Source organism: Calidris pugnax, unplaced genomic scaffold (genome assembly GCF_001431845.1).
Source record: "Calidris pugnax isolate Ruff unplaced genomic scaffold, ASM143184v1 scaffold172, whole genome shotgun sequence".
In the NCBI taxonomy this organism is placed as follows: Eukaryota; Metazoa; Chordata; class Aves; order Charadriiformes; family Scolopacidae; genus Calidris; species Calidris pugnax.
In genome coordinates, this window is record NW_015090897.1 from 1,399,068 (window position 1) to 1,422,933 (window position 23,866).

The following is a 23,866-nucleotide window of genomic DNA, read 5'->3' on the forward strand; positions in this document are numbered from 1 at the left end:
ATGTGACAGAGGGAGTGAGTGAGGTTGTGGTAAAGTGAGACCATCCTTGTAATGCGACTGGTTCAGGTATTGAGATTTTTTTTCTGGTTTACAAGGAGTGAGGTTGTGGTAAAGTGAGACCATCCTTGTAATGCGACTGGTTCAGGTATTGAGATTTTTTTTCTGGTTGTTATGAGTCTACTTCACTTCCCAAATTTGTCACTGAGGATGCGCCAGTGGATGCAAAAACACAAAAATGATCAGAGATGTTGCGTCATCTCAGAGCACAAGACTTGATGAGCCATTATGCCGTGCTGTTGCTGGAGCCGTGATGTCCCTATATTTAGAAGCAGTTTGTTTTTCAAGCTGTGGTTACAGAGATCCATTTTCAATTGGGCATGAAACACTGATGAGACACGCACTGACGAGTTTCTGCATACTGTCCTGAAGCTTTGTGTTAATTTTTATTTCACTGGCTGACTTTTGAGGTTTTTCTTCTGTTTTACAGGATGTCTCAGAAAAGCTTTCCATCCTGTGTTGTGACTGAATTTAAATTGAAAACTCTTTTTCTCTTCTTTGGTCAGTTTTTGCAGATCAGCTGCAGTTTAACATTTTTAAAGAATACTTTTAATCTAATATGTCACAAGCCAGAGAAATAGGCTTTATTTCTAGTTTTGAAAAGTTACTTTTCTTTCTTGTGGAGTACACTAAAGGGTATCTGTCTACAGTATCCCATTGCAGGAGCCTTAAGAAAGTGCATCACTAGTCACACACCACATACCTGACATAAACTGGTCACATAATGGAGGTAAAGAAGCTCTTAGCTGTTGTTGTCTTTTAATATAATATTTGAGGTTTTTTAGCCTACACATGGTAGTCAGTAATTCTGGCTGTAACGGAGAAATAAAAGGCAATCCCACCCTCCTAGAAACCAAACCAAGCTATACAAGTAATGTTAACCTCCCCCCTTTATCAAATAATCCCAGAGGTGATGTATTAAACATCAGTTTTATCAAGGCTTCAACTCGGGAAGGCCATGTATAATGTTTGAGGTTTTTTAGCCTACACACGGTAGTCAGTAATTCTGGCTGTAACAGAGAAATAAAAAGCAATCCCACCCTCCTAGAAACCAAACCAAGCTATACAAGTAATGTTAACCTCCCCCCTTTTTCAAATAATCCCAGAGGTGATGTATTAAACATCAGTTTTATCAGGGCTTCAACTCAGAAAGGCCATGTCTACTTTGGACACCCAGCCATTGCACATGAAGGATGCTTTTGGCTCATTTGCCCCTTCCCTGTAAGAGCCAGGGCAGGGAGAGCTGCCCTGCCCCCCCTGTGCCCCCTTTCTGGGCAGAGCAAGGCCACGTCAGTGCCCAGCACAAGGATCTTTGGATGTCAGTGGTGCTTCAGACCCCACAGCGTAGACATGGTCATGGCACCTGCTGTGAACTCCGGACTAAATTGCTTCTGAATTATTTCTGAAGTTTACTGAAATAGGAGTTCGCTGTGAAAATAAAACTCTGGACTAAATTGCTTCTGAATTATTTCAACTATTATTTCTGAAGTTTACTGAAATAGGAGTTTGTTTGGCCTTCAGGTAATTTTGTTTTGTTGTGTCAGTAATTTAAGACTGCGTTATCATAGAATGGTTTGGGTTGAAAGGGACCTTAAAGATTATCTAGTGCCACCCCCTGCCCTGGGCAGGGACACCTCCCACCAGCCCAGGTTGCTCCAAGCCCCATCCAGCCTGGCCTTGAACCCCTCCAGGGATGGGGCAGTCACAGCTTCTCTGGGCAACCTGGGCCAGGCTCTCACCACCCTCACAGCAAAGATCTTCCCCACATCTCAGCTCCATCTCCCCTCTTTCAGTATCAAACCCTTCCCCCTCCTCCTATGGCTCCCATCCCTGATCCAGAGTCCCTCCCCAGCTTTCCTGTAGGCCCCCTGTGCATTATCCTGCAGAACACATCTCTAAGTTTTAATCTCCTTGTGAATTCAATGAGAATATTAAAAAAAAACCCCTAACAACTCTCCAAAAAAACAGTAAATGTTAAATGGTGAGAATGTTAAAAAAAAAAAACAACAACAAAACCCCAAATAACTCTCCAAAAAAACAGTAAATGTTAAATGCCTTCCCAGTTTTAATCACTAATATGCTTCCCTACCTGTGTTGTAGTGCTTGGTGCAGTAACATAAATCCTTTTCTTCTTTCAACAGAAACTGTGGCAGAGTGAGACCTTCTGCTACTTGAACTGCTCCCTTTTCTTGCCATTCAAAAATTAGATCGTTCATTGTGTATCCAACTAAAAGAGAAAAAACAACAACAAACTTAAATAAACTTTAAGTCAGCTGCAAACTTTGGAAAACAGGAGCATAACAAGCAGTGATGACTGAAGTAAATGTTATAAAAAGGAGATAATACAGGGGGTCTTGTGCCTGTTAGTCACAAAGTGTTACATGCCATTCGATACCGTACTGAACTAGACAAAAAGCCAGTCATATCCTCTGTGAAATCTTAATAGTCTAGTCTTTGAATGGAACTAACAAAAACATCAAAGTGAGCTAAACATCCAGTTCTCTGGGGGCTTGGGAAAATTTCCCCTCCCCAGCCCATGGAGGATGAAATGCTTTGAGTGGAACTAACAGAAGTATCAAAATGAGCTAAACATCCAATTCTTTGGGGGCTTGGGAAAATTTTCCCCTCCCCAGCCCATGGAGGATGAAATAGGCCCTTCACACTTGGATCTCTTTCTCCTTTAATTTGAGGTTTGTCAAAGCTATGTTTGTGTCAATCTGAATTAAGTGCAAATTCTGCAAAGAGAACAATGAATGAAAATTTCTGCAGGAGTGAGGTATTAGTTGAATTGAAAAAATACTGTTCTCTGAAGCTGGTACAGAGCAAGGGAAAGCAATGGGTTGAGATCGTCTCATATTAGCTGATTGTGATATATTATGAGACTAAAAGGTGTTCAGTTTTAATATTCAGATTTGTGCGCGTATCCGTACCTCATGCATGTGTGTATAAGATTAAATACAACAGCAAAAGCAGTAGTAGAAATACTAGTCAGGGGCCAGACTTTGTAAAGGGCAAGTATTTTTTCCTTTTTTTCTATTTTCATATCTCAGCTGAATATTTGTACAGGGGATCCTTGGGGAAAATAACTCTAATTCCTCTGAATATGTGGTATACTAACTTTCCTGTATATCCCTGGCATTTTAATCTTTTTTTTTTTTCTGAATAAATTTTCTCTGGTTATGACAACTGAAAAAAAAAAAACCATCCCATACCAAGCTTTCTGTTTCATTAAGGCTTTCTCAGGATTTAGTATATTTGGGCAAAGTGAGATTTTTAGATCAAAATCTAAAGCTAGATAGCTTCTATTGTTGTAACAGTTTGAATGACAAGGGTACAATTGAGTCGTATATAATAGCTTGAACCAGTAGGTGTAATTTTTACATCTAAATTAAACAGCTTTCATTCATCTATTTTGCTGCTTTACAATATTTCCTCCCTGCTTTAGTCCAATGCTAATGAGCTGTTGAGGATAACCTGCTGGTAACTGGAAATATCTTTTAACCTTTCAGCAACAAATCACTGATCAAAAGAAATTGTTCAGAACTTTCTCAGAGTATCTGTCTGCCTGCAAATACTGAAATCTTGAGTTCCAGTGAAGGAAATAACCTCTCTGGTGTGTGGGCATAGATCTTCCCCCTGGTATATTCAATGACTTCTTTACTCTTGGAACACATCTATAAATGCTGTTCAGTCCTAATGCCCTGATTTGCTGGCCTCAAATCCAAGATAAACTTCCTCTGTTCTGGTCTGTCTGTGTTGAATGAACTTAAAAGCTAAGAATTGGTGTTTATAACTTTAAAATTGTTTTCAGCCCCTCTCTTTGCTTCTGGTTTCTTGATGTTTCTTTGGGGGAATCCCTTCATACAAGAGACCATACCATTTCAAATAAGTATTGAATTAAGACTAGACATTACTCAAGTCATTATATATATACATATTATATATATAAATTATGCAAGGAAACATTTATTTTTTTGTCTTATTGCACACATGACATTAGATGAACACAGTCTTAAAATTCACTATTAAATGCCATAAACTAAGAAAAATCAGAATTATAACTCTTGTCAAACTTTACATGAATTCAGACAAAAAGCAGTTGTGTGTAAAGCAGATTATCACTTGAAGCATGTAGATTATGGCCAGAAGTGATATCCCCTGAGTAAAACTCATTGAACTGACAAGAAACAACTGCTGTGTCAAAATGTATTTCACTAAATAAGATTCATTCATCTCTAATGCCTGCCTTTAATTTTGATTATCTACCCTGCCCACTAATTCTCCTGTAGTGCAATCTATTAAAAATAATAGTAGTGTATGCCAAATGCTGATGTAGTAATTCAGTTTGATCATGTCTACATTTTAAATACCTAAATATAGCTTTAGCATTCAATACTATAACTTCGGTTTTGTAAGTCAAGATCATAAAGTAAACGTGTCTTAAAATATAGAGATTAATAGAGATGTGAGTTTGTTATACCAGAAAAATTTAAAATAGTATCATATTGTACTTCCACTAGTAAGTTAAATTTAAATCAACTTAAATTAAATCTCTACTAATTAAGGCCCTATATTAAATCATTCCACTTTTTCATTGATGGTGGAAAAAGTGACCTTTTTATACAACAGAAATGGCTGTAAGTAATGGAGGTTATCATCTATATAATGGTCTGCAGGACCAGGTCAACCTAAACTAAAGCAGGTGGATGAGTGAGGACTTCTACCACCAAAATGTGGTATGCTAGGGTTTGGGTTTGCAGGGTGCAAATGCATGAAGGTTGAGAAATGAAGCAGAGATGCCACATTTTGTGTATTATGGGATGCAAACCAGCTGCTGCAGCTCACGTAGAGTGCAGTTTGCAATGTATTTGTTGCTGTCTGGCTACTGTCCAGGTGTGTGCTCTTAATTAATTCTAAAAAGATATTATTATCGCACAAGATCTAAGTAGTGTCATTGTAGAACTGGAAAGAAAGGACAGAAAAAAAAACACATTTTGATGTTGAAGAGCATTGTTCCAAAGTTACAAGACTGGTTGGGCTGCATTAATACTGCCTCTATTAACCCAAAGTCTGAGGTCTTGAACATCTGTAATGCAAAAGCAGCCAATAAATTGTTGGTAATTATATGACAAGGCAATCATGCCAGGAGGAGAAGGTTGCCAGAGGGAGTATTTCTCAGGAAGAGTCAAGAACTGTGTGTGTGCAGGGCACTGTAGCCTCTTGGCAAACAGCTCCCTTTCAAAAGACTCATTTTTAGGAGCCTGCAGTCATTCCAGGTAATTAGCTAGCGGAGCATGTACTGGCAGACTGAGACCTCCGCCTGAGATGAATATGAAGACCTGGCTAAGTAGAATTTAGAATTAACTGGCAGCATAGAAGGGCTTGAAACAATAGGGAAAGTTGGATTTGGCCTGCAGAAGCTTTTCGTTAGAAAATAGTGTGTCACAGAGCTGGTGAAAAGTGAAAAAATGAAGGTAAGACTCTGAATGGTCACACTTAAGAAGGGAGGAGGTGGGAAAAATAAGGCAGTGGGTCAGGAGTGGTTGTCAGGGCTTGTGCCTGGAACAGTTGATGCAGGGTTTTGAATGTCTGGACACCAAATAAAATGAAACTATAGTAATAATCTTTTTAATTGATCTAATCTGTACAAAGCTCTTTGGCAGAAGGTGGATGAGATGACAGAAATACTAAGTCTAGCCTTTAGACAGCACTGAAAATTGTCGAATTAGAATGAAAAATTACAGCATGTTCAACTACAGGTTGCAGGAAAAATTGCAGGAAAAAAGGGTGTGATCCTGCTGAAATATTTCTAAGTAGCAGGTGCAGCTATAGTGTCCGGAAAAAGAGAAAACCCAATGTTTCCCTTGGTCTCATTCATCTTTTCCAGAAAATCTTATGTTTTCAAAAATGGTGTTGACAAGTTATTAACACCCATGTGAGGCCCCTGAAAGGAAAAAATAGGTTGTATCTGAGTTTTTTTTAACACTATTATTAATCTTAATGAAGTTATTAACACCCATGTGAGGCCTCTGAAAGGAAAAAATAGGTTGTATCTGGGTTTTTTTTAACACTATTATTAATCTTAATGATAAATATAACATTTTCATTCATCCAGTTTTGAAAGTGTAGGAACAAAACCCATCGTAACCAAATAGATTCTGTTCAACCCACATCAGTCCACATGGCTATAGATCTCATTGGAAATGAGCCGTTTATATCAGTTGTGTACATGCATCCTAAGGGTATGAAGATTTTATTTTAGCTAATTCAATATCAGCTGTAGGCATTAAAAGCCCATAATCTCACGGGCAAGACAGTGGACATCCAACAAGTTTGTCTTGAAGAACTATTGAAATGTCTTGAAAGTATGAAGATCTCTTCTCCAGGCTGTCCAAGGACTACACCGTTACACAAAACCAAGGTTTGTTATTCAGTACAAGCAATTCCTCTGTATCTTCAGGGGTTCCACACCTTTGAACCACAATTGTCTTGGCAATTGCAAGATCCCCCCTTTTTTACTTCTGCTGAGTATTTGCTGTTCTTTCCTTTTAACCAACCTTAGAATACCATCCCAAACCATGAAGTACAAAATTTTTGAGCAATCTTGTGATCCAGCTGAATGTGGATATATCTTGTAAATTTTCTACCCATTGTTCTATCCCAGGAAGGCCATGCTTCCCTAGTGTTGTTTTATAATACCTACAGGCATATTAAAACCTTACTCTTTTCCTCTTGTTCAATAAACAAAGACATGAATGGCATGAAATGACTCAGCTGAATATCTAACATTTTTGTACAAGAGTTTAGATTTGTATAAGAGTTCAGACTGCAGAATTTATTCTTTAGTTCTTTTCATCCCAGTGATTTACCTAAATTCTATTCTCATGTCTTTAATGTTTAGTAAGGTACAGGTCTGGGAGGAACACTGGATTTATTCAGCAAATTTATTCAGCAAACTGAGCAGTTCTTTGGTTATCCAGCTGAGGCAAGGACTAGAGTCATGTTGACTGGAGTTATTTGACTACTCCTCCCTCAGGCATCCCAACAGTGTGCCCCTGGGCAGGCTGCCCACACATTACTGTTCCTGGAACATGGCAGAGGTTTGAATTGTGCCCTAAATTCCAAGCAGCATTGCAGGGGGAAGCTCCAACAGAGCTAACGAGCCTGGGTTTAGCTGGAGGTTAGAATAAATTCTTCTAATGTACATTATGTACTAAAAATATTAGCTTCAGAAATGAACTGTGAGGCATTTCAAGGCTAAATTTATGCTGGAGCTCCAAGAAAGCAGGATTTTTATTCTATGTACTTCTGAGCCCCTTTGCAAAGGCTCTGCCCCACGCACTGGCCTCTAAGTCATTCTGATGGAATCTGTCCCTCAGGAGTTACAGCTTTATCCTTCTTAGCCTGAATGTTGGAGACGAATAACTTTTTGGGCACAGTCATCTACCACATCCCTCCACCACATCTCTCCAACCTAACATTCCCTGCTGAAGCCTATAGATCTTTAGCTGTCATGTTTATATGAGTTTCTGTTGGTTCAGCAGCAGTTGAGCAGTTACTGCCACCCTTTCATCCAGCGTTGGTTGGGAGCTGAAGACTATGAATGTCCAGCTCTTCGAAGCTGTGTGTCAGGTGTCACTTCAGATATGCCCAAATGGGCTGAGTGATGGAATCATGGAAAGGTTTGGGTTGGAAGGTGGGCTGAGTGATGGAATCGTAGAAAGGTTTGGGTTGGAAGGCACCCTAAAGACCATCTAGTTCCGACTCTCTGCCATGGCAGGGACACTTCCCACTAGATCAGGTCACCTGTCTGCAGAGTAGAACCCATATGACTCTCTGCCATGGGCAGGGACACTTCCCACTAGACCAGGTCACCTGTCTGCAGAGTAGAACCCATAGGATGAGTTGTTGACAATGTTTGTTCTACTGAAATGGAAAAGAGGGATGGTTTCCACATTTTCTACAGTAACATTGACCTCCTGTGTCCGTAATTACTTCACTCAGGTGGACACCTGAGGTCCCCTGGCAGATAAGGAATATACTCCAGTGCCATTAATTTTCTTATACTATCTCTGCACTGCTGTGGGAAGGGAACAATGAGCACATCATTTTCTCTGCTACAGAAAGACTAAAAAGCCTCCATAAATCAAAAGGGGAAAAAAAAAGAAAAGGCCATTGTTTAATTTATTAAGAGAGACAATATGCATAAAAATAAAATTATGATGTGAACAGGTGCTTTCTCCCTTACATATGTTGCTTTTCATAAGTTATTTCTTCTTTTATAACTGAGTTAGTCTTTGAAAATTCAGGAATATTGAATGTCACGTAAAGTTATAATGGTGATAGATGAATAAAGGAATGCAGAGATAAAAGTGAAACTCAAAGAGAGACAACAAGCTCAAGCACATGAAAGAAAAACATTTCTTTCCTGGGAGACAGGCTGAAGAAATAAATATGTATCTAGCTGACATTTCTCTGTATCTTATTCAAGCAGAATAAGACTAAAATTATCTCACATGCCTATAGGCTGCCCTGGTGTAAGGCACAGAAATGTAGAAGGGGTTATTTCATATGTGCATTTTCATTTGCTTCCTTTCTCAGATACAAAAGCAGCTCATTCTAGTTGCTGAGAAATCATTTGGTAAAATATATCCTTTAAAAATAGAAGGCATTTCCACTTAAACATTTTTCAGACGCTTCTTGATGTAAGCGAAGTGCTTTAACCACAGGCAAATCCAGCTGCTTAGACTGACCTTGGAAAAAACTTTACATGAGATGGCTAAAAATAAAAATATCATTTGGGAAGAACAGCTATATATGAATTTTCCTCTTGGAGCTTTCTCCGCTGGGGCAACAGTATGAATATTGAAGGGAAGTATCTAGTACTAAAGAAGATTAAGGTTTTACCTGTACTGTAAGATAATATACAGGTAAAACCTTCATAAGTAACTGTCGACCTTTCTTACAACCTGGTGGTAAGATGAGTGAGAAAAAGATGAGTGATTTGGTAGAAACAGCCTAATTTCCTTAGTGACACACACAGGAGCAAGGCTTGTAAGACCAGATACTGTGAGATAAATGGGCCTTGGGAATTCATAATTGTACAATGTCCCACCCAACTTGGGTCTCAGTGGAGAAACCACCAATGACGGTCACTTTCCAAAGGGACATCTGGAAGCATGGCTGCTGCTGTTTCGCTCCTGCAACCACTTGATGAGTGAATCATTTACTCGGGACACGAGAGGACTGTCCTCTCAGTTATGAAGCTCCATGTCTTCCACTTCCCCAGATAGTGCATTGGCCACCAGGTTTGCTGCTTTGGTCTCCTCTTTAGGTTGTCTCACTGGGCACCATAAAATATTATGAAGTTATGTCTTCCACTTCCCCAGATAGTACATTGGCCACCAGGTTTGGTGCTTTGGTCTCCTGTTTAGGTTGTCTCACTGGGCACCATAAAATATGAGCCAGCCAGCCACAGGAGAGTGTGGCACTGTGGCCTAGAAATTAGAGATGCTTGGATGGATTCAGGCTCTCAAGGTTATGTCAGCTCTTACCTGAGGGCATTTAATGTGAACCATGAGAAAATGTTAAACACACCCATCCTACTTTTTTCTTCTATAATTTTAAAGAGAACTGGATGCCCATTCTTAGCCAAAGACTCTGGAATTTGAATATTTCTGATCCCCTTTTTCTAAGTTGTGGAAATTGGTCAGAGTTCAGACTCGTAGAAAACCGTTTTTGGTTGGTGGTTTTTTGGTTTTGGTTTTTTTTGCCTAGTTACTCTCCTGTCCAGCTTGTAGATATTTTTTTGGGTGACTCCTCCAAGGTGTCTATTTCCCTTCCTGTCCATCCTGTATAGAGAAATTGGGCTTGGGCAGGTGACTTCCTGCTTTTGAAGGTCTGGGAGCTTGGAAATTATGTCACTGCACCACTGTCTTTGGTTCCAAAGTAATTTCTCTGTTTCAGGGCACTGCTGTTGCAAACCCAACTAGTTATTCTGCTGTTGGACATGGAGGTCTGGCCAGAGCTCCCACACGCTGCAAAATTTTCTGCCTCAGGCCAGAAGCTTTGCTTATAGTGTCTGTTTTCCAATGTCTGGAGTTATAGGTAAAATGGAATTAGACAAGGCAATATGGGTGAAGCTTTATTACTTGTAACTTCCTTATGAAATCAAATTTGATCTTTCTCTGTGACTAGAAGATTTTGAAGAGCTCATTTGTATTTGTTCAGCTCTTCTTTTGTGAACGTTGCCTCTCTCTGCTCCCTGGATGTGCAGCAGGGAATTTGCTCTCACTGAACGGAATGATTAAAAAACAAGACTTCAGTGAAAAATGTTCTGCTGGAAAATGCAGTAGTTTTTCAAGTAGTAAGTGTTGGTTCACTATGGTGCAGTTTGTGGGAGCTGTGAGCTGTGACCTCCTGCCAGGCTTCTAAAAAGCAAACCAGATGCCTGTTTGCTCGAGAATGCTGAGGTTTTTGTGTGACCTGTCCTTACAGGGGCTGGAGGGGGGGGAAACAGAGCTGAGTTCTATAAAGTTGTTAAAGCATCAATTTCATAACTTTTTAAACACTTTTCTAGAATAAATTAAAATCTTTTGCTTGCTCAAACACTATGATACTTTCTGTTTGAAGTGCAATTGTGTATACCTGCCCTCTGTATGTACAGCTGCCTCATTAACCCTTTATTTAGTCACATTAATTATAAAAGTGACATAGGTTATTAATAGGATTATCCTCTTGGGCTGAGTGTGGAGTTTTGCTTTAATGCTGAATATATAATACTGCCCTAAATTCCTTGACACTTGCAGCAAATAGCTACTTCTCAATTTTAGTCAAGAGAATTTCTGCTGTCAGATCCAGCCATTGCCCTCATATTAAAACCCCTGCTTTTTCATATTACCATCTCTGCACTGCAATCAAAGCTGGATCTGGCTTTCATATTCACCCTGCAATTTTTTGTAAAAGCACACCAATACCCTTACAACAACCAGCTCTCACATGCTGACTGACAGATAACTACCTCTCCCTTCTCTTAGATGCTACTTTGTTCCAGTAAAAGAAGAAAAAAACCCCCAAGAAATACTTTAATCAAATCATGTGTGTTGTATTTCTTATCTATAACATATTTAAAATAATCCAGTATGCTCATTCTGCAGGCAGAAAGTTATTTTATGAAATATTTTACCTATTGATTCTAAAACTGTAAATCTGACATTAAGGTAGATACTTATTATTTCTCTCTTTTTTCCTGTCATTAATTTTCACAAACCTGAGATTGTTCTTTGAAGGATTCCAGCACTTTATTTTATTTTTGTTCTTCACATCCCTATGAGGATTTTTTTTGCTGAGAATCTCTTCCAAAGCCCTCTCATTTTAAGGGGAAAAGGCAATTCCCAAATACACCATATCACAGGAAAAATGCAAATTTAATGCATATCTCTGCCTCTACCCACTGTTGGCTCAGCACCAAGGATCAGACAGGACCTTTGGGTTTGTCCTTCTCTGTGTGTGTGTCATGAACTGACATAGCTGCTGGACACTTTCCAACCTGTTTTATGTACTAAGCCAGATATCAATGGAGATAAATACAATATATGTTGGGTTGAGTTAACAACTGCTAATTTTGTTTCACATAAACAGTACTGTAGTTAACTGAAAGATAATTCTGCAAAGCCTGTTTTGTCTAAGCTGGTTTTACCTTCTCCATTGCTCTCCTCTGGATATTTGTGTATAATGCAAATAGAGCTTTATGAAGAGATTATTTAAATCGCATGGGGTTGTAATTTCACTTTTCCCATTGAAATTCTAGTGTAACAGCAGGTTTGGACAAACTGTCAGACCTTCTCTGTGCTAGAAAGCTCTCAGCTCTTTTTTTTCTTTCTGTGTTTTCCTGGGTGTTTTCAATATCAAGCTATTTGGGCAACTATAAATTCCTTTAAGCTCAGAGTCTTTGGAAGACACACGAAATTTTTCTGGTGTTATGGTTGATAACCAGACCTTACCCACAGTTTATCCCTAGCCAGGTGATACCTTTTGTGGATGGCTTCTTCTTCCTCATAACACAAGGGCTCTGCAGCCCTGCCCAAGATTTACTGGGCTTTTTTCTCACTGATCCAAGGCGCTGCCCCAGTTGAGGGGGTGAGGGCTGTGTAAGTGACATACCCTATGGAGGGACACAGGCATATACGTATATCCATATACATGCTGTGCAATCTTCTATGGTTCTCCCTTGTAGTAAACCCTTTCCCTAATCTCTTCTAGGGTGATTAGGTAAAAACTACAGGCATGTAGCTACAACACATAGGCAGGAATATGGAGAGCAGGAACTCAGTGTATATCATCTCATTTCCAGCTTTTAGGGACACCGAGTTATTACCAATTTCAGGATGTTCATGTAAATCACAGAAATCCCTTCCTTAAGTTATTCTCCTCTTTCCTCTATGCTCTCCCATATTACTGTCTCCTTGTATGTGTGACCAGAGGGAAGACTTAATGGTGAATGCCCATATACATAAATTTTACATAGAGGTAAACTGGCATTGGGTTCGTAAGTTTAGTTGTAACTTTAGATTAACACAAAACTGTTGAAGGATGAAAGAATCTCTTCCTTTGAAAACCACATATGTTTCACGGGTTCTTTTGGTAAAATAGAGGATTCTTTTTTGAAAACTTGTTCTTGTACCACTGCCACGAGTGTTTTACCTCCTGCATAGCTGTTGTAATCCCTACAAAAGTATTGATAGGATAATTATAACATTACGCAAACTCACAGCTTTCCAGCTGCATTATACATGTTTGTACATCCATTGGAAAATTTTTGAGATCCATCGGACAGGACAGTATTAAAGTCAATCTGAAAGAACACAAAAAAATATATTAAAAATATACCACAGAAAAGCCATAGGACTGCACGGAATGAATGCATGAAAACTCTGGTAGTCATTAGAAATAGAAGAAAATACATTTTTTCCTTAAACTTTTGAAATAGGTGCACACACTTCACTCTCTCAGCCTAGTATGATGATGTGAAAAAAAATTATTACAGATTTTCAGAAAAACAACTTTTTCAGTAGGGTTACCTAACTTTAGAGAAGTCCGAAGGAATGAAACAACAACATGAGTGTTGGGTTTTTTTTTATGCTACAGCAGAATTATTGTACGGTTGCAGTATTTCAAATCCTTGACAGAAAATTTACCCAGATTTGCAAGAATTTCATAATGGATGTCAGCTGCAAATCATAGTGGTGAGGCAATTTATGTGTTATTGTCCTAAAATGAGGTGCCTGAATTGTCAACAAAAAGATTTAAGATAACATTTTCTGATACTGATGGTAGCCTGAAATATGCCTGTAATTTTGAACTGCAGCAGTGTTTCACGTTAGTCCTGATCCTTCCTGTGAAATCCTTTGCACCTTATAGGCAAAAGAAATATTTGTACATTTTACATCAATACAATAACTTATCTTTAGAGTGACACTTCTCAGTGGAATGAGAAAGAAGAATATAAGAAGGAAAGGCACACATTTTCCCTCACTGGCCATATTTAGGTGTCTGTTCATCATTCAAGGTCATGGTTGTGCCTTTCCTCTTGCTAGAAAATCACTTGTATGAAATTTTGGCCCATATTCATTTATCACAGAATCACAGAATTGTAGTGGTTGGAAGGGACCTCAGAGATCGAGTCCAACCACAAAATCAGTTCAGTTGATAGAATTTTCTCCCAAAACCTGAGGGGCTTGAGTTCAATTCCTTATACATAAGGCTCTTCTAGAACAACAAGTTCTAGGATCCTCCTCTCTTAAACCCATTCCCGGGTTTTGCTGTTGAGGCTGAAGGAAAGTGGCCACTTGGTGGCCGTATATTTCTTTTACCCTATTTTTTTTCCTCTCCAAAGCTTCTTGGTTCCTTCCTATAGCTTGTGTTTAGCCTCCAGGGACAGAGCTACAGGGTGAGAGTCCGAGGAGGGACCTCAGACCCAGGCCCTATTCCTATGCTACTAGAAGTGGTTCCAAATGCAAAATCTGGCGAGTAGGTTAATAACGTGGCAAGTCATTTTAGAGAAAAGGCAGCTGGACTTCACTTTGTGCTTCAGTAAATATTCTAGTATGTTTTAGTATTTATTCAATCAGGAACTATAACCTTCTTATTATTTTCTTGTCTGAATTGTTACAATACAAATAGGGAAGGAGGAGACACTGGGGAATGAAAGGAAAAAAGCAAATTTAAAAAACTTCATTTTCTTTCTTTTGATATCAGCACATTAGCAATTAGCATGTCTCACTTCCTCAAAAGCTTAACTGCCTTAAATTCATGTAACTAGATGTCAATTACATGATTTTAAGTGTTTCAGAAATTGTAATAGGTCTTAATTACATCATGAGAATATAAACTTTCTGGGTCCATAAGTAACACAGGAGCTATCTGGCATCTGCTTTCATGGCAACTAATGTCTGTTTATATAATTTAATATTATAATATTTGGATTTTTTTCCCCTATTTAATGTGACCATGAACTTGGTCTGAGTTGTAGTGGAGCTGCAACCCAGAGCTGCTGCAGTTTGGTGGTGGTGCCTACACTCTGCCTGGTGTGTATCTGGAGGGAGTAGGGCGAGGAGGAGGAGTTGTTTGGTCAGAGCAGAACAACCACCAGCGCCTCTCAGGGTGACTCAGACAGTCTGGAGATAATGGATTTAGCTCTACTTTCTACTTGGGTCCACAGAAGCAATCCTTTTTACTTGCTTTCCATCTTTTTCAAGTGATAGAATGTGTGTTGTGACACTGAAGAATTATGTTGCCAGATGGGCAGGCTGACCTCCTTTTGGATATACTTTTTTTGAAAAGTGTAACAGTTTTCACAAGTAGGTCACTGTATTAATACCAAATCTATATTATATCTAATGGACCATTAGTATACTTATATACAATGTGTTTCTCCTTAAATCAGGTTTTTAAATATAGTGGTGAAATGCTTACTAATTTCTGTAATAATAAAAGAGAAAAGGAAAGAAGTAGCATAACTAGATTCTGTCAATACTCATGATGGCTGCTTACAGCTTCTTAAACCTTTTCAAAAGTTTACTGTCCATTTTTCTCTCCATCTCCAGCAGTAAGAGAACTATTATTTAAATGTTGCCCTTCCTGAAACAGGTCATGTTTCCATGTTGAAGTGCAACCACAATATCCAAATAGGTGAAAAAAGAGAATTAACATTGGATTGTCATGGCATGGGAGGCTACAGCGTGTAGGCCAGTTCAGACTGTAATTAGGTTATAATACTCCAGGATTATTTTCTCTGTCCCTGCTCCTCTAGGCTCAGTATCTGTATTTCAAAATAGGAAAGGTACTTTTAAAATTATTTTTACTATGTGCATACCTAATGAGATCACTTTTATTTTAGTATTAACAACGATAAATAATGATGATAAAGTTCTATTTTCCACACTCATGACTACTTTAGTGATAGTCCTGCATGACTAGATCACTTTTATTTTAGTATTAACAATGCTAAATAATGATGATAAAGTTCTGTTTTCCACACTCGTGACTACTTTAGTGATAGTCCTGCATGACTAGCAATTCAAGCTATCCGTTAGAAGCTCAAAATTGTACCTAAGAATTGCTGTCTGGAAAAAAAAAATCATTTCATTGGAGACTCACCTGATGGAATAAAGTACATTCCCATTTTTGAAAATTCGCAACAACTTATTATCTGTCGTAACTTCATGAAAGTTGGCACCTTTTTCATTAGCAAAGAACAAATCAGGTTTCCAAATTGAATCCAGCATGGATGGGTCTAAGTCTAGAGAGTCATCTGGATATTCACTGTACGCCAGGCGCGGATCGTTCCAGTTCTGACGGAGAAAGATGTTCACCCGGTAATCCTGCATGAAAGGGAAAACAAGCAACGCTTTATCAAGCACGGGGATTTAGCTTTTATTTCATTTCTTAGCCATGTAATCCCCTGTCCATCTGTGGATGACAAAAGAATTACACAGCTGAATGCCAGCATGATACCTGTTTGTATCAGTGGGGATGCAATGGAGAAGAATAAAGATGCATTTCAGGGCAATTGAAAAAATCCCAAGCTAAGGAAACCCAGCCTCCACGTACAGCTCATATAACTCCACATAACTCTACCCCTACAGCAAAAATAAAAATGAAAGCAGCATAAAAGAATTTTTATGGAATTACCTTTTTCTGTCCAGTTCCTGGTGGGACATTCCTACTTCCCTATCTTAGACAGTGAGAACCTGTCCCACCTTAAGGGAAGTCAAATTAATTTATTTTTTCGTTCTCTAATCCTAACATATTTTAGACCCACCACTTAGATTTCCTATGTCTCGGTTCCCTGTTGAAAATTTTGTGAGCAGTAACTTGCCTGTACAGCTCCTATAACTCCATATAACTCTATCCCTGCAGCAAAAATAAAAATGAAAGAAGCATAAGAGAGTTTTTATGGAGTTACCTTTTTCTGTCCAGCTCCTGGCGGGACATTCCTACTTCCCTATCTTAGGCAGTGAGAATCTGTCCCACCTTAAGGGAAGTCAAATTAATTTATTTTTTCGTTCTCTAATCCTAACATATTTTAGACCCACCACTTAGATTTCCTATGTCTCGGTTCCCTGTTGAAAATTTTGTGAGCAGTAACTTGCCTCACAGCTGTCTGAGGAGGACACGTCTTCCTCCTCTGCTCAAATACAGAGGAGATCATATATAAGATCTTATAATAAATTAGCTTAGGTAGAAGTGGAGTCGCCTTAATTCCTACAGATAGTCCTGTCTTAATCAAGGAAGCTTTTATGGAAAAGATAAGTGGGATACCTCAAACTTCTAGAAGTCATTTTGAAGTTGTATATGCTCTCTGTCAGAGACAATATTGTATTTATGGCTGCATGCTTAAAACTTTACCACTCTAAAAGATGAAAATACTTGTTTCTAAATAAAACTAAATATTAGCATCTCGTTACATTATATCAAGAACAGGGAGACACTGAGCATAAGGACATAGGGACTACAATTTTATTGGCCATACTATGATTTTCCTCATTATTTGCACTACTGCATTAATGGAAGAAGATAAAAATAACATAGAAACCAACATGTTAGGTGCAGAGGGGAAATGGGATCTGGTTCTCAGAGCTTATGTGACACTTCTGCATATAATAGAAGTAAATACCATCACTTGTTTACTATTTAAAAAGACAATGAAAATTAATTTTCAAAAGAAAACTTTTAAAGTCAGAAAAGGAAATGAACAGCTCAAGACTGAGCAACACAATTTGGCCAATAACTGTTTAAACTTGCACATTGTGAGCATGAAGCTTAACTGCTTTAAACAAGTAGGGTTGTTTGATGCAAACACAGACACCAGAATTAAACTGCCAGAATTGATTTGTTTTCCTGCAAGAGGATTACTCTTCTCACGTGCTACTTGCCTGGAGGGGTCACTTCTAGCTCTGTGCTGGGGAGGTTCCTCAAGGGGAGAGAGAAACCATCATTTAAGTTTGGTAGCTTTCAGAGCCTCTTCTATATACCTCAACCATTGTCAGAATGTCTGCTGGACCCTGGTCCTGTGGAATGAGATCGCTACATGGGTCTGCACATTAGGTAACCCAATTACTTTGGGTAAATTGATGGAATTTCCTTAGTTTTCCTTTATGTATCTGAAATTTTTGGTCCAGACTAAAAGCTATTCAGCTAATGATTTCAATATGCCTTCGCTCTATAGACATTCAAGTATTTAAATTTAAGTAAGCCCCTCAAAGTGATAAATCGTTGTCTATGCAAGTTACCAATGACATTGTGAAATCAAAGTAGCAGAAGACCCTTGAAATTCACATTGATATTTGAGAAAAGTAAATAAAGTCTGTGTGATCTGATGGATTCCCCTGTATTTCCTCTTGCTTAATAGTTGCAACTCCATGGTTACATAGATAATTTATGGTGAGGCCTCATCTGTAGTCATACATGTTCAGAAAAACAGTATATAGAAGAAGGTCTGGAAAAGTATGATCTAGGACTGGACAGGACAGCCAGTTCCATGAGTGTAAACAGGAAAAGTTTGATTTCTTTAAACTAGTAATACAAAGGACTTGCATTATGACTTGGTTGTGATCTGTAAATGTATCAAAGAGTAAACACTAGAGGGAGAAACCATTTAAAATCTAAGAACAAGAACATCCTTAATTATCAATAAATTTAGGCTCGACTGAAATGGCTCGGTTTTTGGCTTGTCATGCTAATAAACATTGGTGATCTTTTCACTGACATGACTTATTAATGCAAATAAGGGGACTTATCTTTATTTTTTATTACATCTTTGCATTATTACAGGTCTGAACTGCAGCACGGAGAGTGCATATATCTATGCTGTGTGGCAGCTCAATTAATGAGTAGAAAAAAATTTGCAACAGACTCCGTGCTCCACCATTAACTGCAAGTCATTAATCTGTCAGAGATTTACCATAGCAGCTGAAGAGAAATTAACTGTGATTTAAATTGATCACTGAGTACTTAACTTTAATTGACACCTCAAATCTGTGTCAGAGTAACAAGATTTGACTAATGCCAAACATCCCTAAGAACATGCTTTTCTGTGCTGAATCGCTGCAGGGCATTCCTTACAAGAAGCCATGGAGATATGGTCTTAATTACAGTAAAGACTTTGTCTGACTCACAGAATTCTTCCCGATGATCTGTCTCTACATAATTCCACAGGTGGAAGCTCTCTCTCCAGAAGTGATTTTGGCAGTGGTTAAAACTGAGGATTATTTTATTGTTCTCACTCTGGAATTACAGAACCCATAGAGAGGCTGTGGTACTGTGGTAAGAAGAACTTTGTGAATTTTCTGAAGGATTCCTCCCTAAGAAAGGAATGTCTTCATCGATGGACCTGAGGAGAAAATTTTCCTCTTGCAATTTTGTGTTTTAATCCTGTGACTTGCAATTTTGCCATGTTAAGGGCAAGTATGCAGTTCCATACATGAAGACATAGAAAACTTTCCTGTCTAGTCCTGCCTCAAGTTAGTTGGCCAAGAGCTTTGTTGGTGATTAGGATCTCTGGAGTTGAGCCCTTGTGGGCTGAGGAAAAGCTGGTTCGGTTTCTGCATAAAAACTCTAATCTCAGATTGGTTTGGAAATGGTGGTTTCTCTTACCCACTCTGTTAAGTAGGATGGGCCAGATGGGTTGGGGATTTGGGTGAGGACTAACTTGCCTCTCATCTCAGAAAGCTTTAGGAAATTGTTTTGAGCTATTCAGAAAAGATTGTTGATGGATTTTGGATGAAGAGCACTCTTCTTCTTTGTCCATGGATGTATAAAAGCAGATTTTTAAGGTGTTCATTAATATTTTGAATCTTTGTATGTTTGCTTTGGTTTTTGTTTAGTTTTGTTTGTTTTTCTTATGCTTCTGAACTACTGGGTAGCCAGGTGGGATGTCCTGTTGTTAAAGTTTTATTATAATTTTGCCTGATTCCTTTGCAGAGTGCCCAGCAATACTCATATTGAAGTCAATAGAACCAGAATTTACTTGGCAAAGAACTAGCTAAAACTAGGAATTCATAATTGCTGTTATGTCAGACATCTCAGATTCCCTTACAAAGTCAAAATTCAGAGTTCAGCAGCTAAATATGTAGGCTACTTTGCACCAAGTGCTCTTCCCAGTGTTGTCACCTGCTGCCATAACCTTTCTTTTATTCTGGGTTGAGTAATATCTCATTTTCCATCCCTGCTAATGGTCAGGAGGATGAGAACTGCTCTGCCACTCCTCCAGTTCAGTCGTTCCCTTACTGAAAGCAGGGAGCCTCTTACAGGATGCTTCTTAGGACAGAGCTATTAGTCTTTGCCATTCAACCTGTAGCTAAAAGAAGAATATAGTCAGTAGTTTATGTGGGGACTGCTTGATTTTTAGCTCTCTCCCTCATCTCTATTACAAGAACTCAAAATCTGTTGAATTCAAGAGTCTGCTACAAAATCTACTTATTTTTTGTAGGTTTTAGGATGGAAACATTGCAAAATGGGCAGGTTTACTTGATTGCAGTGTTGTTTTTTTTCTGGTTTACTATCAGTAGCAATGGCTGGATTTTAGTTTCTGTGCTCAAAAATAATTATCATATCAAAAGTCACAGCTAGTTAATATCTAGGGTGTTTACTTTTTAAAAATTTAATTAAACACAGTACTGACACAGTGTATAATAATGTTTGTCACAGCTCGTACTGCATGTCCTAGAATATTTATTAATTGAAGGATGAGTATACTGCTTCCATTCTTAATGGAAGTTGTGTGTTCCCAACTCCTAATGCATTGCACTAAAATCACATTTTGCAACTTGTTCGATGTAATTGCTTTTTTAAGCTTTAGCTCAGGGGCTTTTAAAATGTTTGCACTTTTGAGCCGTAGTATAAGGGATTAGATGAAAATGGACATGACAATTACATGAACAAACATCATGCACTAAGCCCCTGCCTTCATTTGTCCTTGCTGTGTTCTCAGTTGACAAAATGTTCTGGGTATTTTTCTGCAGACAAATGTGTCCCTGAAGAGGCTTTTGCTCCAACAGCAGGAGGTATTTCTTGCTAAGTGAAGACTTGAGTTTTTCTGTGATTATTCGTTTGTTCAGATGAATTTTTGGTGCTATATATTCCGTGTTGTTATTAATACATTTCCTATGCTCGCACTTAGGATATGACTGGTTTCAATGAGTGACTGAATGGGCTAATGGTAGAAATTGAAAACCATGTATTTGAAATCATCCTCTGTTTCACCTCCTCAGGGAAACATAATGAAATTAATCAGACATGAATTTGGGAATTCCACACTAACTTTCCCTGCAGCCTTTCTTATATTGGTGGGTAAAAGTGACATTGTATAGAATAGGGTGAGAAGGATAAAATAAAAGCTCAAGTCCAGAAGGGCCCTGTCTGCAGCAGCTCAAACACCTGCTCACAGCCTCCTACAAGAAAGCCCTCAAGGAGGTAGCTGGCTACTTTTTTTTTCTGGGAAAGGAAGATATGGGCTTAAATTTGCCCCCAGGCTTCGATCATGTCTTGTAGAGACTTGCCCAGAAGTGACAGCCTGTAGATCCCTGTCCAGAGACATCTGCCCGGGGGGATGCAGATGGGAGGGTTGTACCTCCTGGGGTGTGATGGTTAAATCCCTGCAGGCACAAAGGAGCGAGCTCTGGAGGGAGAGAAGGTGCAGAACCCAGTTTCTGTGCTGCAGGAGATGCTGAGGGGCTGCTGAGGTGGTGACTGAGACAGGTTCTGAAGTCACATTTTGTGCTCTTGAAGAAACTAATAGGTTTGGTATTGTGTGAATTGGCATTACCATCTAGAAGGATTTAGGGGAAAAAAACAGAAGAGATCTGGCACCATAATTATGGAATCATAGAATTATATGATTCTAAATGAAAGAGAGCTGGCACCATTGTTGTAATGCCAGTAAGGACACAGGGAGGGGCATGTCAGTAAAAACACCTATCAGCCCACACCTCTCTGTGACCCTATCGGCTTCTAAAGAAAATTAAAGCCTGAATCACAGTCTCATCAAACTAGTTGTTCTACCACTGTTAATTGCCATATTTGATAGCGTGTGCTGTGATTTCCCTTTGGAAAAGGAAAAAGGCTGCGTGGAAAACAGATTCCTACAAGCTCTTTTGACATATTGTATAATTTTACTGTTTAATTTTAAAGCATTCTAAAATTGTTTCAACGTTTTGGGATATGACTCAGGATATGCCTTTGCAGTATGGATTTGAAATATATGTAAAAAAAAATATCTGAGTGCACAGCTCTTTCACGCTGAGTGATTACTTTGGCTATTGTAATTAAAAATGCACACCCGGAGTGCATGGAGTTCCAAGTATTCGGCACAGAATGAAGACGTGAGAGCAGAACTGAATTTTTAAATGATGCCAGAACAACTCAAATTTATTCAAGGAAAGAATTTCAAGGTTAATGCTTCATGTAAGGTGTTTGTGCTGGAGTACTTTTCCAGCACATACTTACCAGACTCAAGAACAGAAATTGGGAACAAAAGTGAGTCTGAAAATCCTTTATTTTCTTAATTCAGGTTCAGTTAACAGTTATTCTAAAGTTGATGGTAGCTTTTATTTCTGCCAACAAAATGTTAGTAAATTGCAGGTTCATGCAAAAATGAGGGAGAAAGGCTACATTCTTACAGAGATAGATGGGGATTTACAGACTTAACTCCTATTAGCGTTAATGGGAGTTAAGGACAAAATCCCCATATATCATGATGAGATTAATTTCTGTTGCTTAAATACACATCATGAGGCAGATGCACTAAAGATTTGAAAAATTATTTCTTTTGGCCTAGTCTTTGATTTTTATTTTTTTTAACAGTGTCTTTACTTTGGTATCTGTGTCCCTATAAATTAAAGCAGCATCATGAGTGTGACATAATCATAACCTCAATGTAATTCATTTTCTTGTATCATTGCAAAAAAATATGAACCTTTAAAAAGAGCACACCTCAGAAAATGTAAACAGAGCTATGTGGCGATGCCACAATCTGATTTTCACAGATCCTCGGATTTTCTATAATAGTGACTGAGCAGATCTCAGCTTGCAAATCAGTTCTCTTCACAGCTTTTTGTGGGTAATGCTGTAATTGCTACAGCAGGCTACAGACTTCTAGCAACGGCTAAAACCAGAGAGCTGCTATTCAAACAGATTGAGAAGACTAATACAAAAATGGAAAAGTAAGAGAGAAAATGCTGGAGGGGATGGGAGCAATGCCATAGGCTTTTGTAATGCAGTCTAAATCGTGGCTTTTCCTCTAAGAGAAATAAAGCAGTTGGAGAAAGCAGACCCAATGGAAACAAGCACAGGGAAGAGGAAATAAGAGGTGTGAACTTTTCTCCAACTTTTCTAGAACCAGATCAGATGGGTGTAGGTAATCACAGGATGTACAAGTTTGGCCTAAGGCTCAGTCTACCTTGGAATGGGGGAGAGAAAGATTCTGGAAGAACCTTTCATAAGGGCTGGGATGTAAAGAAACCATTTGGGTTTTGGGCTGAATTAGAACCAGTGGTGAATATGACTATACAGGAAATTTGTCTGCAATCACAAGGGCTGGCTCTGATGATGTAGGATGTCCCTTCTAGTCCTCCCTAGTACTTGCAATACGTGGCTATGGGGAAATGGAAAATCTGGAATCTTTAGATTAAGCTCTTCAACTTTCTGTATTGTACAAAGTATTTTCTAAAACCTTTAAGAATGTTTGTTAAAATGAATCAGAGAGAATGAGAAAACTATTTCCTATAGTATATCTGGAAGATCTGATTGTTAACACCTATCCTGGTCAATATTATCTATTTTAGATAAAACAGAATGATTACTCCTAGGCTTAGAGTACTAAGGCAACTGTGGTCCTGTATTTAGTTTTTTCTTCAAATGAGGTAAAAACCATTTGAAGCCAGGTTTTCCTTAATGTAAGCAAGAATTTAAGCAAACATTGCCCAGCACACAAGTGTAGGACTAGCACTGCTGCCTGTTCTCTAGGCCTGTGAAACAGCCTCTGACTGATATGCTCTAAAATGTTTACAGCATTACTTGTACCTGAATTTGGTATAGACAGTTGTGTTTGCTCTGACTTCCCAGTCCTGGGAGAGATGTCAGAAGACACTATAGGCATATGGTGGTGGCTAATGGCTAATTTTGTGGTTGCTGATTATTTATATTAATTGTGTTATATTAATTTCATGTAATGAAATAGTAATTTTATCCTGGGCTCCCCCATTTTTTTAATCTCCCTCTATTATTTAAGACTTCTAAATCCTTAGAGGAA

At 38.6% G+C, this 23,866-nt stretch overlaps 1 protein-coding gene across 1 annotated transcript in view; it reads right to left on the reverse strand.

Annotated features, from left to right (window-relative positions):
• Positions 1-23,866, reverse strand: part of GLRA3 (glycine receptor alpha 3) — a 75,940-nt gene that overhangs the window by 22,215 nt on the left and 29,859 nt on the right. The window contains exon 5 of the mRNA XM_014948399.1: positions 2,147-2,284. Coding sequence (XP_014803885.1) covers positions 2,147-2,284 — 138 coding nt within the window. The remainder of the gene's footprint in view (positions 1-2,146; positions 2,285-23,866) is intronic.